Source organism: Mirounga leonina, unplaced genomic scaffold, assembly GCF_011800145.1.
Source record: "Mirounga leonina isolate KUSES-001 unplaced genomic scaffold, KU_Mleo_1.0 Mir_152, whole genome shotgun sequence".
Lineage (NCBI taxonomy): Eukaryota > Metazoa > Chordata > Mammalia > Carnivora > Phocidae > Mirounga > Mirounga leonina.
This window is the reverse complement of record NW_023270380.1, coordinates 4,170,912-4,186,629: the sequence shown is the minus strand read 5'-3', so window position 1 is coordinate 4,186,629 and position 15,718 is coordinate 4,170,912. Positions and strand designations below refer to the sequence as shown.

General features: G+C 39.7%; 1 protein-coding gene across 1 annotated transcript in view; it reads right to left on the bottom strand.

Annotated features, from left to right (window-relative positions):
• MAP3K21 (mitogen-activated protein kinase kinase kinase 21) overlaps positions 1-15,718 on the bottom strand; it is a 57,896-nt gene that overhangs the window by 17,179 nt on the left and 24,999 nt on the right. The window contains exons 5-6 of the mRNA XM_035008473.1: positions 9,544-9,784; positions 2,319-2,441 (exon numbers count right to left, since the gene is read on the bottom strand). Of these exons, the coding sequence (XP_034864364.1) occupies positions 2,319-2,441; positions 9,544-9,784 (364 nt within the window). The remainder of the gene's footprint in view (positions 1-2,318; positions 2,442-9,543; positions 9,785-15,718) is intronic.

Genomic DNA, 15,718 nt, shown 5'->3' with positions numbered 1-15,718 from the left:
CAAACTATATACCTGGTAAGGGCCTAATAACCAAAATATATAAAAAACACATAACTCAAAAAAAAATCAAGTAACCCAATTAAAAAATAGGCAAAGGTCTTGAACAGACATTTCTCCAAAGAAGACATATGAATGACCGACAGGCACATGAAAGATACTCAACATCACTAGTAATTAGGAAAATGCAAATCAAAACCACAATGAGATATCACCCTACACTTTTTAGAAGGCCACCCTCAAGAGGACATGAGATAACAAATACTGGAGGGGATCTGGAGAAAAGGGAACCCTTGTGCATTGCTGGTGTGATTGCAAATTGGTGCAGCCACTGTGGAAAACAGTATGGAGGAGACTCAAAAATTAAAAACAGAGCTACCACATGATCTAGCAATTCCACTTCTAGGAATATATCCAAAGGAAATGGAAACACTAACTTGAAAAGATATCTGTACCCCCATGTTCATAGCAGCATTATATACAATAGCCTAAACATGGAAACAACCCAAGTGTCCATCAATGGATGAAGGGATAAAGAAGATGTGGTATATATATACAATGGAATGTTGCTCAACCATAAAAAAGAATGAGAGCTTGCCATTGTAACAACATGGATGGACTCAGAGGACATTAATCTAAGTGAAATAAATCAGACAGAAAAAGACAAATACTATATGATCTCACGTATATGTGGAATCTAAAAAAAAGAAAAATGACAAAGACATCAGACTTGTAACCAGAGGTGGAGGGTGGAGGAAGGGGGAATCAGAGGAAGGTGGTCAAAGCTATAAACTTTGAGTTATAAGATAAATAAGTACTAGGGATGTAATGCGCCTGATGACTATAACCAACACTGCTGTATGATATAAAGAAAAGTTGTTAAGAGAGTAAATCCTAATAGTTCTCATTGCAAGGAGAAAAAATTTTTACCTTTTTCTCTTTTTCTTTTCTTTTCATTGTATCTATATGAGAAGATGGATGTTAGCTGAACCTATTGAGGTAATCAGTTCACAATATATGTAAATCAAACCATCATGCTGTATGCCTTAAACTTATACAGTGATGTATGCCAATTATTCCTCAATAAAACTGGAAAAAAATAGAACTACCATATGACCCAGCAATTCCACTTCTAGGTATTTATTTGAAGACAACAAAAATACTAAGTCTAAAATATATATGCACCCCCATGTTCAGGGCAGCATTATTTAGAATAGCCAAAACATGAAAACAACCTAAGTGTCCATCAACAGATGAATGGATAAAGAAAATGTGGTATTAACTATACAATGGGATATTATTCAGCCAGAAAAAAGAATGAAATCTTGCCATTTGCAACAACATGGATGGGCCTTGAGGGCATTTTGCTAAGGGAAATAAGTCGGACAGACAAATACTATGATTTTCTTTATATGTGGAGTTAAATTTTTAAAAAAAGAGCTCATACATACAAAGAACAAACTGGTGGTTGCCAGAGGCAGGGGGTGGACAAAATGGGTGAGGGTGGTCAAAAGGAACAAACTTCCAGGTATAAAATAAATAAGTCATGGGGATATAATGTATAGCGTGGTGACTATAGTTAATAACACTGTATTGCATATTTGAAAGTTGCCTATCTTAAAAGTTCTCATCATAAGAAAAATAAATTTTGTAACTATGCATGGTGACAGATGTTAACTAGACTTATAGTGGTGATCATTTTGCAATACATTTGACCCTTGAACAACATGGGTTTGAACTGTATGGGTCCACTTATATGTGGATTTTTTCGATAAGTACAGTATGGTCTAGTAAATGTATTTTCTCTTCCTTATGATTTTCTTAATATTTTCTTTTCTGCGGCTTACTTTATTATGAGAATACAGTATATAATACATATAACATGCAAAATATGTGTTCATTGACTGTTTATGTGATCAGTAAGACTTCGAGTCAACAGCAGGCTATTAGCAGTTATGTTTCTGGGGAGTCAAAAGTTATATGTGGATTTTCAACTGCACGGCATGGTGGTGGGGGGGGGGGGTGGTCAGCGGCCCTAACCCCCATGTTGTTTCTGGGTCAACTGTATATACAAATATCAGATAATTACGTTGTATGCCTGTAATTAGTATAATGTTATATGTCAATTATATCTCAATTAAAAAAAGAAAATTAAACTAAGAAATGTAAGACCAAATTTTGTTTTCTGAATAGCTGTGACACCTGTTAATGTCATGTGTTAGTTACAGTGAGCTATAATAACACCTCTGGTTAGATGGAATCCAAGTCAGTTGAGGGCAGAAATCCCCACAGGAGCCCGTGTGCCCGGGGCGAATGCTTACGCTGTATTGCTCGGAGCCGAGGAATCACTGTGGGGCTACTGGGTGGACTTGAGCCGTTGCTGTTCAAACTCTTCCGTTTGTCCAGGTTGGGAGAGGCCTGGACGGTGATTTTATGTTGGAAATCTGTTGGATATGCAAAGAAGTGAGAATTGAGATTTCATGGTTTTAGGCTGTCCATATTCACAGGCTCTTCGTCAGCACAAAGCAATAAGAGGAAAATCTGCCAGAGGGTAAGAAGGAAGCATCTCTGGGTCTGTTTCTTGGTTTCCTTCTTATCTTCCATTCAGGGCTTGAGTCAATAATAATCAGAGTCTATGAGGGCGCCTGGGTGGCTCAGTTGGTTGAGCATCTGCCTTCGGTTCAGGTCGTGATCCCGGGGTCCTGGAATCAAGTCCCTCATCGGGCTCCCTGCTCCGTGGGGAGCCTGCTTCTCCCTCTGCCTGTGCATCTCTCTCTCTCTGTCTCTCATGAAGAAATAAAATCTTTAAAAAAAATAATCAGAGTCTAGGATATGTTAGGTACAGTCAGACACATGGTCACAGACCAATGGGACACTATTGAGTACTTGTAGAACCTAACCATCTTCTAGGAAGAAAAGTTACTTTCGTGTAGTCTAACATTGTGGAAAACAAATTTGAAAGAGGAGACACCTTGGATTTCAATGAGTCCTGGTTCTGTCATGAACAAAGTATGGACCTCAAACCATAAGGAACCCTCTGAGCTTGTCTCCTCAACTGTTGGACAGAAATAATGAATACTGCACAGTGTTGCTGTGGTGATTAAAACAGAAAATGCAGGTTACAGGGGGTTTGGGACATGCTATCCCCCAAAACACCTCCCTTAACCTATCACATTTCTTCACGACCGTCCACTTTTCATCAAACCTAGTAGAAAAATACTCCGGTCTGTTTCTTTAGGTCTTCATTTCCTTATGAAGTCTCCCCTGTCGTATCAAACTTATGTTAAATAATTTTTATGCTTTTTTTCCCCCCGTTAATCCATCTTTGACAGTCTGATTTTCAGACCCAGCCAGGGACCCTAAGAGGGTCCAGGAAAACTCCCCCAACCCTGCCCCAGTTAAAAGCATTCTGTAGTCCTATGACCTAACGGTAAGATAGGCAGCTGTTGTGGAAGTGAAGGCCAACAACTAGGAATATATGGAAGGAGGAGTTAATATTACCAGAGGGAAGAAGAGAGTGCCTGGGAAAACTCTGTCAACTGTTGGAAAAGTTATCAAAACCTCAGGCACAGGTAAAAGAAATTACTGGGTGTTCTTTCAGTGCACTGCTCAGCTTAACCTTTGATTTTCTAGTGGCTGTTTTTACAACTTGGTAGGGGGCAGAGGGTAACTTGTAGATTCTGTCTGGTAATGATGCAAACAATTTCCGTCTGGTGTGAAAGACAATCACAAAGGTTATGGTTTATGGCCACACTGGGCCCTAACCAGGCTTGTATTTAACCTAGCAATCTAACCCTAACATTCCCTTATTAACTTGCCCACAAATACTTAGCTCCTCAAATTCTCATTGAAACCAGTTTTAACTGATTGTCCTAATTATTAGTGAGTTGGATAAAAATCTTTGACATGCGTTCATTTCATACTTGCAAGCAAGCTATAATTTTCCTTTTTGAAAATTATACTTTACACTGTAAAGAACTTTAAAGAACCAGCTGGTATTTGAAATGAGGAGGAGTTGTAATTCGGTAAGCAAGACATCTCTCCAATCATTCATGCTGGACATCCGAAAATGTTTAATATTGTCTTCTTCTCCCTGACCCTCCATACCCACACAAACACAAAATACGTTGCCAATTCTGTGCTACAGATTCATCTGAGAGTTATAGTTGAGAAACTTATACTCTAGCTTCTGGAAGTAGTAAACTCCACATGTGAATCCCAGCTTAGCACTTACCAGCCACATGAATTTTCAGGAGGCACCTCAGTATCTCCATGTACAAAAGTGGGAAATAAATCACGATTCCTACTCTGTAGGGCAGCGCTGAACAATTAACTATAAAGAAGTATAGGGAATACTCAGCTCGGGGCTCAGGACAGACTCTGTGCTGGATGCATGTTAGCGATTCTTTTTGTTCTCTGCACTGCCACCCCCATTCCATGAGCTGCCCTAGTTCCTCTTTTGATCTTCCTGCCTCTGCACTGGGCCCCTCGGGTCTAGCTCACAGCAGCCAGATGCATTTTAAAAATGTATGCCACCCCATGTCACTCCCCTGCTGACAAGTCTTCAAAGGCTCTGCCTTACTTCTTAGGTTACAGAGATCAAAACCGTCATACACTCTGTAAGCCCCTCAAGTTCGAGTCTGGTTCTTCGTGCCTCCAGCCTCATCCTGCCCTGTTCTCCTGTCACTTGCTATGGTCTGAACCTGGGGTCAGCAAACTTTTACCGTAAAGTGCCACAGAGGAAATATTCTAGGCACCGTGGGCCACGCGGCCTCTGTCACAGCTACTCAAATCTGCCGATGTAGCGAGAAATCAATCGTTCGCGATACATAAATGCGTTCCAATCCAACTTTATTTATGGAAATGGCAATTTAAATTTCATATCATGTTCACATGCCATGACATATTGCTCTTCTTTTATTTATTTATTTATTTGACAGAGAGAGAGAGACACAGCGAGAGAGGGAACACAAGCGGGGGAAGTGGGAGAGGGAGAAGCAGGCTTCCCGCGGAGCAGGGAGCCCGATGCGGGGCTCGATCCCAGAACCCTGGGATCATGACCTGAGACGAAGGCAGACGCTTAATGACTGGGCCACCCAGGCACCCCACATATCATTCTTCTTATTCTTTTCAAGTGTTTAAAAGTGCACGAACCTTTGTGTGGACTGCACAGAATGGGTCAGAGGCTGGACTTGCTGACCCCCCACAAACCACAGCAGTCTTTTTCAATTCCTGGGAAGGACCAAGCCTTCTACGTTCTCCTTAGAGCAGGTGACACCTCTCTGCTAATCAGTCATGTGACCCTGCCCTCATAGTAGTTAATCATCTTAGCAAGTAAATAAGTATTTAATTATTAGCTTAGGGCTCACTCCCCTGCCCCCAGGACAACGTCAGCTCTGTTGGAGCAGGGGCCAGAAATCTCCATCCCAGCAACACCCCACTGCGGGCTGGCACAGCACCTCACCCAGAAAAGGTACTTAGGGAATCTCTGCTGAGTCAGTATTTTCTCTGTTTAAGACTGTAAGTAAAGTAAGGGCAGAGATTGTATTTATTTTCTCGTAATCCCTACTACTTGATCACGGTAAATCCGCAAGTATTTGTTGAATGAGAAGATGGTGTAAGGCTTTGCAGTAGAATCAAACTGGAGCTTACAGTTAACTGCTGAGATATATATAGCAGTGTGTATGGTGATTTGGTGGTTTGGAAGACAAAGCGAGTGGAAATGAAGGACCAGATAGGAGGCTTCTTCCATCCACCAGTAAGAAAAATGGAAGATCTGACCAGGCAGAGCAATTTAAGTGAAGAATGGGTGCAAGAAAACAGTTTAGCAGGACATGGGAATGGACTAGATTGGGAGGGAGGGGAAAGAGTAAAAGAAAGAAATACCCTTACCCATTGATACAAAAGAGTTTACTTTAGATTGAAGTGCTTTGTCAAAGTTCAACTAGCCCATGACATGTCATAACACTCTGGGAGCAAATTCTCCGAGACACTCCAGCCCAGGGCAGAAGGCGGGTGTGCTCTTGCCGCCCTCAGAACTAGAACACAGAGCCAACCCATAGCATGTGAACCATAAACCAAGTGGAACAGATGATGGCCAGGTAACCAGCATAGAACATTTGTGAGGCCAAGGAAGAGTAGCAAAGATACAAAACTGGATTTCAACAATACCTACTTCTAAAAAAGTCTAATTTCTCTCCCTCAAAAAAGGGCACTCTTTATGTTTTCAAACATAGAGAAAATATTTCTTATTATAAATATCCTTGTCCCTCTAAAGTGGGGAAAGGTTGACTCTGTCCCAGTTATATGCTTATGAAACTGGCTGGCGTTATTTTTCTTTGTACTTGAGAGAATAATTTTCTCATGGCAGATTATCGTGAGGTCCACAGGCTTTTGGGTAAAACCTACACTAGTATTTTTATTGGCAAGGTTTCATGATAGTCTCAGAGGGAATAATCATTTTGACCCTGAAAGTAGTTGTATTTGCATGTACATACACCCACTCTCACATTCGCACACATGAGGGGGATGATTGTGGCAGACTTTCGGCATTTCTGAAGTGGTTGAAATTGGAATGCCATTGCTTTAGAAACATTTTGAAGGTTCAAAACCTCTTTGCCTTGTTTTATATGTTCTAAAAATACAACTTTGGTTTAAGATAAACAAAATGCAGAGCACGCGATGGAAAGTGGTCACAATAGAAAAAGATCTACCATGATCACTTTTTCTTCCTGCAAATTCCAAGAATTCATAAAATATAATTTAAAAACTCTTGTCTTAGATTATGTTGCCTCCTTTTGTAAGCATCTATCCTTATTTGGTTAGGTCCCCATGAAGGATTGCCAGTGGGAAGAACTACATTTGAGTTTTCTAGCAGTAAGTCATAATAGCTATAACTAGCCATAAGATTAAAAGTCATCTTCAGTGATTCTGAAGGACAAAATTATGATAATTATTCGCACTTAATAACAAGGTTTTGAAAGAGGTACAGGCACAGATACTAAAAGCCAGTTTGTAGGAGTCTCAAATATGTTTCTGAGAAAATCTTTAAGCTAGTTATACATGGGGAAAATTCCTGCAAAACGGCTTGGAGTAATTTGGTACAATGAAAAGAAAGTATCACTGCCATTCAACCTACTGCCTGTCAGATGTTTCTTCCTTAATAGTTTACCATTAAACAGTACTAACATCTAGTAACTCAAAGAATTTTCTAGCAGATAGTAACTTTCTTGGACTTAAGGCACAAATAACTGCTTTCCCTTCTATACTAAGCAAAATTCCTGAAGGAGAAAAGTAAGTATTGTTACAGTTGCCATTCTTCTCCTTGCATCTTTGGATATGTATCCTGCTTTGGGACATTGTGCAAGTAAATGTGTGTGTGTGTGTGTGTGTGTATGCGTGTATATGTGTGTGGGGGGGAGGGTGAAGAGTTGGGGGATTCTAAAGAGAAACAGTTTCCACAGTGGTAACAGTGTGACAACAATGTAGTGTCACCTTGTGGCCAGAAGAGGTAAATGCCATGCTAAATTACCGCAACTGAATTTCATTCCTTCAAGATGGATTTGGATTATAGCAGATTTTGAGGGGTATGTTTTAAATGGAATCATTCGTTAAGTGCCACAAGGTAAATAAATGTGTAACTAAAATTCTCAGAGAGAGAAGAGCCAAATAGTGCAATCCAGGAATAATATAAATCTAGCAAAAATAGTCAAATGCATTCAGTTTCCTTTGAATGAACACAAGATATTGGCCAAACATGATTTGAGAAGAAAAACAGGAGTGAAAGTGACCTCAGTAATCCTGAGATATGTTCTTTAATCATTTGACCACTGAAGATTAAAGAATCACTGGAATGATTTAATTTTTTCTTCCAAGTTTATTCTCTATCAGTTTCTCATTGGCCACCCCCTCCAAAGTTTCCCAAGGAATCAGTGAATATGAATCAGGATAACATAGTCACAACAAACTAGAAGGCTGATATAGCTAAGAACTGGAGAAAATGCACATGGGAGTGCCTCTCTGAATTTTTCTATCATCTACACTTGAAAGCAGAAACCTCATCATAAATAAAATAGTCTATTTTAAATTATGTCTGATATACAAGATAGCACAGTCCGTGGTCCCCCAAGTTACACTTTGGCTAAAAAGCAAACCTGAAGAGAAGAGAACCTGAAAAAGTATCTTTTTTTCCCCTCAGAGGGGTCAAAGGTAAAATGAATAAGGACCCACAGCCTAGTCTCACTTCAGCAAACCAAATAATCAATAATGTATACGGTATATTGCCACATATCAGCGATTTTCTGATCAACTGAGAGTTTCTGCAATAACCTAGAAAGTCACATTATGTTGCAAGCCTTTGAGTACTTTGTAATAAATAATTTTACAAGACAATTTGTACATACTTTATATATAAAACAAAACTGTTGATACTGTTACTTAAAATCAGTTTTCATGCCATTAACAAACATCTTAGGACAACGCTAGCATCCTTAAGGAGACTCTATAATACATATAGAGAGAGGTGGAGAGATAAGGAGAACAGATAAATAGATATTTAATGCACATTCCATAAAAGTGCAGTCAGCTCTTGTTCTGTCACCATTCTTCCCCAGTATTAGAAGAATCATAAAATACGGGGGCAGGGGAGGGGTATTTGGTTTTTCCTTAAATCAAGTATAACATGTACTGTTAAAGAATTTAATTTCGTGAATGGATCTATGTATGCTATTTTCTATTCTGTTTAGTTTCTTCTAACACATTACAATGTTTAAAACTGTCACAATGTTTTAAAATCCAGGAGGTATAAAAATGAACCAGTAAATCTAGAGAAGCTTTTAAAAATACTTGCATCTCAGATGAAAACTGACAGGTATGTAATTGAAGTACTTGATATATTTTGTTGAAGGTGCAAACAACATCTTCAATGTCCCAAATGAACTCAGTTACCAGATGACATTATAGATCTTTGTGGAATGACAAAATAGCAGTAATTCTGTTGTTCAGGATTTTTTCACCACGCCATGCAATGCTGGTTCAGTGCATTGAACTAAGAAGAAATCCTGCTTTGATTTTAAAAGGAGTAAATCTCTGAATCCCTTTACAGGAAAGCATGCCAAGAGCTAACTTCTCAGCACACCATGTGCTGTAAGGGCACGACTGATGCTTTTTGCACGTGAACATGAGTTAGGTCATTATCTTATGACCACGGACTGAAGCAAGCAAGTGAAGATACTTATTCGCATAATGTCTTATTTTTTTAAAAGATTGTATTTATTTGAGAGAGAGAGAGATCACAAGCAGGGGGGAGAGGCAGAGGGAGAAGCAGGCTTCCCGCTGAGCAGGGAGCCCGATGTGGGGCTCCATCCCAGGATCCCGGGATCGTGACCTGAGCCTAAGGCACATGCTTAAGGACTGAGCCACCCAGGCGCCCTTCACGTAATGTCTTTAAAATCTCATTCTCCCATCTCTTCCCAGCGCTAAAGAAGCAAAGCCGATTACAGAGGCGACATTCAAAACTCTTAGGAAACAGGAGGACGAAAATCATACCTGAAGGTAAACTGATTCGATGGCCATCTTTGAGCTTTAACCGACTTCTCCTGAACTTTCCCTTCCTCTTCTTGACATTGGGCTTCTCCTGGTTTAACTGGAATATCAAAATGTTTAGCTCCCGCTCGAGCACGTCGATCTCCCGCTCGGCCAGCTGCCGCTCCCGCCGCCGGAGCAGCGCCTCCTGGGACTTCTGCTGCAGGGCAGCCCGGGTCAGTTCCTCCTCGCGGGACCGCAGCTCCTGGGGCAGAGAGCACACCTGGCGTCAGCAAGAAGCCGGGTCTCCGGCTCTTCGGCTCAGCCCCGGCCACTCCAGGGCTCCTGGGACCGCACTCCTGGCGGGTAGGATGGTCGGAGCGCAAATCTTTCTAGCACAGCACTGACTGAGACGACAACGAAAGCCTTGCACGGGCTCCAGCAACGCTCCCAGTCTTACGGTCCTCAAAGATTTTTTACACCCGATTTTAACATTTCTCTCTCACCTCTAGCCTTTATAATATAATCACTTGGCACATAACATGTACATTAACATAGGGCAACAAAGTACAGGTGGGAACAACCCTTTTCCAAATAAAGCCAAAAGTTAAAGCTCGACTAATTAAAGGATAATTATTCTCCTTACAAAAGACTGCAGTTCAGATTTCTTTACTTTGGAAGAACTTCTTTAGGTTCTTTAAGAATTTGCTCAGAGATTGAAACATCATGGTGGAGAGGTTAAAGGAAGAACAAAGCTAAGGTGTTCGAAGTTAGCTGAAGGCCCATCAGAAATGAAAATGAGCATCTCTAAAATGAAAAGTCAATGGAAAATGAACTTTTCAAATGAAAATGAACTTTTCAGGACCCCATGGATGAATGCAAAGTATCAGGTTATACACAGATCTCATGTATTAGCTCATAAAATCCTGCTGCCTCAGTGCTTCCTGATTAAGGTCTAACTTCCTCTTGGTTTTGGTTTCAGAATTATTTAACTTGATAGAAAAATCTACGAATTGAAGAATATAGTTAATATAGAGGAATATAGTTAATCCTTGAATAATATGGGGTTAGAAGCACTGACCCCCAGCCCCACCGGCCCATCTAAAATCTATAAATAACTTCTGACTTCCCAAAAACTTAACCACTAATAATAGCCTATTGTTGCCAGGAAGCCTTACAGATGACATAGCCGATTAACATGTATTTTGTATGTTATATATATTAGATAGTGTATTCTTACAATAAAGTAAGCTAGAGAAAAGGAAGTGTTATTAATAACAATGAAAATACATTTACAGTACTCTATTTATTGAAAAAAGCCATGTATAAGTGGACCCACACAGTTCAAACCCATGTTGTTCAAGGATCAACTGTACGTTTGTTCCTTTAGGAAAAAAGTATTCAATAGTAAAACCAAGAGCTCTCAGAGTTTTTAAATCACATCTCCATTCTTATTTCATTTGTATAAAATGATCTGTCCTATACCAGAGACATAAATATTCCTTTCAGGGCTGAGCTACTTTCTCTTCTTGATTACCCTGCTACTAAATCAAGCACTCCCACAGAAATCAAGGCATTTGAAAACTTTTATTTACACTGCTCCAGAGAATTTAATCTTAGACCATCCTAATACCAAGATCTTTGTTAGAAACTGTAGAGGCCTTCTCAGATGCAGCTTTGGGCTGAGAACTCTGGGAGCTCTGAGCATCGGGCAAACATGTCACACATATATAAGCAGGCCACTTTACACAGCCCACCTCAAGAGTACTGATGCATGAAAGGACACTATAAAATAAAGCTCCTGGGAGAAACCAGAGCTGAACCATGGGACTAAAATATCAACTGAAGTCTACTAATCCCTTGGACTTTTTATAGATGGGCTCCAAGAATATTTGGAGGCTATTCATCAGTACAATTATCATAGAGGAAAACATAGAAGACCCTCCTTCCACAAATAAATATAATAATATCAAGAAGAGACTAGGGAGCTCTAAAAAAAAAAAAAAAAAAATTAATCAGATCAAACAAATTCTGAATTTATTGTAAATCTACCAAAGTGGGCTGAAATTTGCCTTTGAAACATTCTTTAAATTTATTTTTTCTAAACAAACTTCATAAAATTGCAAAAGCAAAGATTTACTTAAGACCAGTTGATATTCAAGTCACTTCTGGTGATATCTATCAACTGATTCTTATTTATAAGCAGATCAGTATTTTTTTCATTACATTGCCCCAGACAGAAATTACTATTTATTACGTGAAAAGGGAAAAAAAGAAAAAAAAGAAAAAAAAGAAATGGTACATATTAGAAAAAATTCTGGAATCCATTATTTAACTGATGGCTTTCTCCAACCAGTTTGTCCAAACTGGAGATCTTACAGTTGTGTATCTGGGGACAGAGGATACTTTCCAGTCAACTTCCAATTTCTAACTCATTACTGTCTGCCCTTTTGTTAAGATATTACTTTTCAGTGGTGTTGGTGTCAATCCAATTAGCTATTGTGAAATGAAATGGCATGGGGAACAGATAAGGGCAGCAAATTCAATTAGGCTTTTTTTGTGTTACAATAATAATTGAAGAAGAAACCCTGTTTAATTCCAAAATGTGAATTCTCTGGCAATGACTTTATAAATTAAAAAAAATCACTTGCCCAAGACTTCATCAGAGAAAGAAAAAAAAAAAAAAAAAGATCAAAAGAAAGCAGCCGAAGTATTCTTCCTTCTGAATGAATTTTAAAACATTCAAAAGTAAACGAAAAAAAAAAAGGCACCCCTTTGAATACTCTGAAATTATGAAGCACACACAAAAATTCTTTTGGTTGCTGAGATTTCTAAGCAGTAATATTTGTTTAATTGCTTGGCACGGGCCATTCTAATAATGGCAAATCAAGATTCCTGGCAGTAGATGTTAATCATTAATGGTGACATGCCTTCTAATAGTGATTCAAAACCAGGTGCGTGCACCCAATGCACAAAGACAGACACATGAAGATAAGAAGCCAGGAATTTAGGGAGGAACTGCTATCTGTGGAGGCTGCAGTTTACTGAGTAACGCAGAGCACAGCCAAGTTACTGACCATTAATTCCAAGTCTGACGCCTCCTACCTTAAGCAATCAGTGAACAAGAAAGGGAGATAGTGCACGTACACTGTGCTTTTGACTCTGTCAAAAAAGCGGCAGTTAGAAACCTTTAAGGAAAAATAAAAAGCATTATATATTCCCTTTAATTTTAAGTCAAAGGCTCACAAGATACCACGAATGCTGTATTTTCAAGGGGCACTGTACAAAAAGAATATAAAAAGAAAAAGCAAAGACATCACCAGAGGATAGCTCAAAAATGAATCCAAAGAATAATAAACAAACTACTATAAACCCCCAAAATGGAGAAAGAGCAGACATGATTTCTGAATGATGCTTTTTTGACTTTTATACCATATATATAGTAAGAATTAACTCACTGGATATGCTTCTATCCTGCAGTGTCATAATTACCAACAATTTAAAATAAATAAATGAAATAGATAAAAATCATAATTATTAATAATATCACCTCTAAACTATAAATCCTATGATTTATTTTTCCTCAAAGTCCACTCCCATGCCCCAAAATCTTTTTTATTTTTGCTATTAAACATCTAACCTTAGGATTCCTGAGAACAATTTGGGAAAGTGTAAAAAAAAAAAAAAAAGTCAGTATTTTCCCTATCATATTAAGTCAATGAAAAGTATTAAAGTTTCCAAGAAACGTATTAATAATATCACTGAAAGTAATCCTTCAACTCAATGCAAGATTTAAAAAGTAATCCGGTCGGGTCGTTTTCAAGCATTTTATTGCTCAGAGGAGCCCAGTTTCCTGTCTGGCCCAGGAAATGGTAGCGGCCACTGGAACCCGTTCTGGTTCCAATCAAAATCACCACTCTCTTCGGCACTTGCCGAGCACGGGCACCGCTCTGAGCACTCTGCATACAGCACTCAGCAAGCCTCACAGCACCCCCAGGGAGACAGCAGCCTTTCTGTGACATTTCATGGTGAGGAGGTGGTGGGGGGGAGCAGTCCTGGGTCAGCAAACAGTAGAGCCCCAATTCCAGCCAGCCGTCTGGCTCTAGTCTTAACCACTTTGCTAGACTGCTATAGATTTTGGCACTCTGCTATAAATGTATATTTAAAAAAGGGAGGGGGGTCTATCAGAGTTTTTAGAATCCCATTTAGATATCCCCTTAGTCTGCTCAAATCCCTCGAGGGAAGGAAGCCGAATACAGTCTACCGCACTGCTGTCTGCTCTAAGCGTTGGAAAGTCGTTGATTCAGAGACCACGTTTTAATCCCCGGAGCTTTCACCCAAGAAGTGCTACTGCCAAACTCTGAAACAACAGGAAGCATAATTCCTCCCTTCAAGTTCTTCCAGTATTCCAGGGTAGCCCCTGAAAGTACCAGCTCCGTCTGCACCCCTTCTGTTCTTTGCTCAGATTGGATGGATTCCCAGGTCCTTCTCCTGTCTTCCAGATCATCCTCCTTGGGAGGCTCTTTAAAACCTCGTGCCGACAATCAAACCCACCATCTAAGGCTGCATTTGCTTGTTTTATATTGTTAAACTTACAAAATACTGAAAGATCCAAGAAGGGACTGAATTACGTACACATCTACTACTTGAAAAAAAAATGACTTTAACTATTTACATATTTCTCTCTAGTCTTTATTTTAATCATTTAAAATTATGGAAATATTTAAAATATACTACAATTAGACAGAATAGCAAATACCCATGCACTCACCATCAATGTTTAATAGAGGCTAAGTTTTTAACCTGATCCGTCTCAGATCTGCTAAAGTCCTACGTGCGGCTGACTCTAATCTTCTCCCTTCCCTCTGCAGATCTGCTGTGCCTCAGTTGCTTTCTGTCCATCCCTTATCTGTACGTTCAGTCTTTTTGTACATTTGAATGGCATTGTTTTATGGGTTTTATAATTTTACATAAATGGTATCTAATGTAACTATTCTTCTGCAACTCACTTTTCCCACTCAAACTTATGTTTGAGATTTATCCATGTTGAAACATGTAGCTAGAATCCATTTATTTTAACTAGTTTGCAGATTTCCACTGAACCAATATATAGCAGTTGAGGTGTCTTCCCTGTTAATGGGTACTGAAGCCGTTCCCAGGTTTTCATTCTCCCCAACCACGCTGAAGTGAACAACCAAAATTTCCCTGTGCACACATGTGGGAGTCTCTCAAGAACACATAAGCAGCAGTTAAACAGCTGAGTTGTACACCTCTTTGATGGCATAAGATTCAGAACAGATTTAAATTCCTTTTTACTTAAAACAGTAATAATGTGATAACAATAATTGCTAATATCACTCACTTATTAGAATACTTATCAGGAGCATATTAAGAAACTTTATGTAGGTTAATTTATTTCATATCTACCTTGTGCTGAGTACTTTGTTCAATGCTGTGGATGGAAATGACCAAGAATAAGATAGCACAGCTGATGAACTTATTACCTAGTAGAAAAGGCAAACCAAGTACAATTAAGCAAGTGAATAGTAATGAAGCAGGACTCAGCGCCAACCCCAACAAGGGAAGTGTGGGATGCCATGACACAGTGTGTCCTGGTAAGGGAAGGGAGCTGAGGGACTGACCAGTAAAGGATCCAGCAATTGTGAGGTGGGACCAAAAGCGAGGAAGAGAACAGTATTCTGGACAGAGAAGAGAATGTATACCAAGACCAAAGGTCAAGAGCATGGCATCAGAGGAACCAAAAGAAATTCAGTATGATTGTGACAAAGTGAGGCTAAATATGTTAGAACAAAGGAAATTAATAAGGGAAGGGACTGGCCATTGAAGAAGGATGCTCAGCTCTGCATCTGCACTGTAGAAGGGTCACTGGAGGTGATGGTGAGGGGAATAAGACTGGATGCAGAGCACCCGGGTGGGATGCTGCCACATTGAGGCAGGTGGGAAGGGATGAGGGAGGGATTCCCACTGCTGGGCTCTGTCACATAGGAGATCACCAGAAACATCTTCTAAGAACTTTAAGACTGGGTAACCTATGAGAACAGCAATCCCATTACAAAAGGAAGGAGGAGGAGGAGGAAGAAGAAGAAGAAGAAAAGAAGGAGGAGGAGGAGGAGGAGGAGGAGGAGGAGGAAGAGGAGGAGGAGGAGGAGGAGGAGGAGGAGGAGGAGGAGGAGGAGGA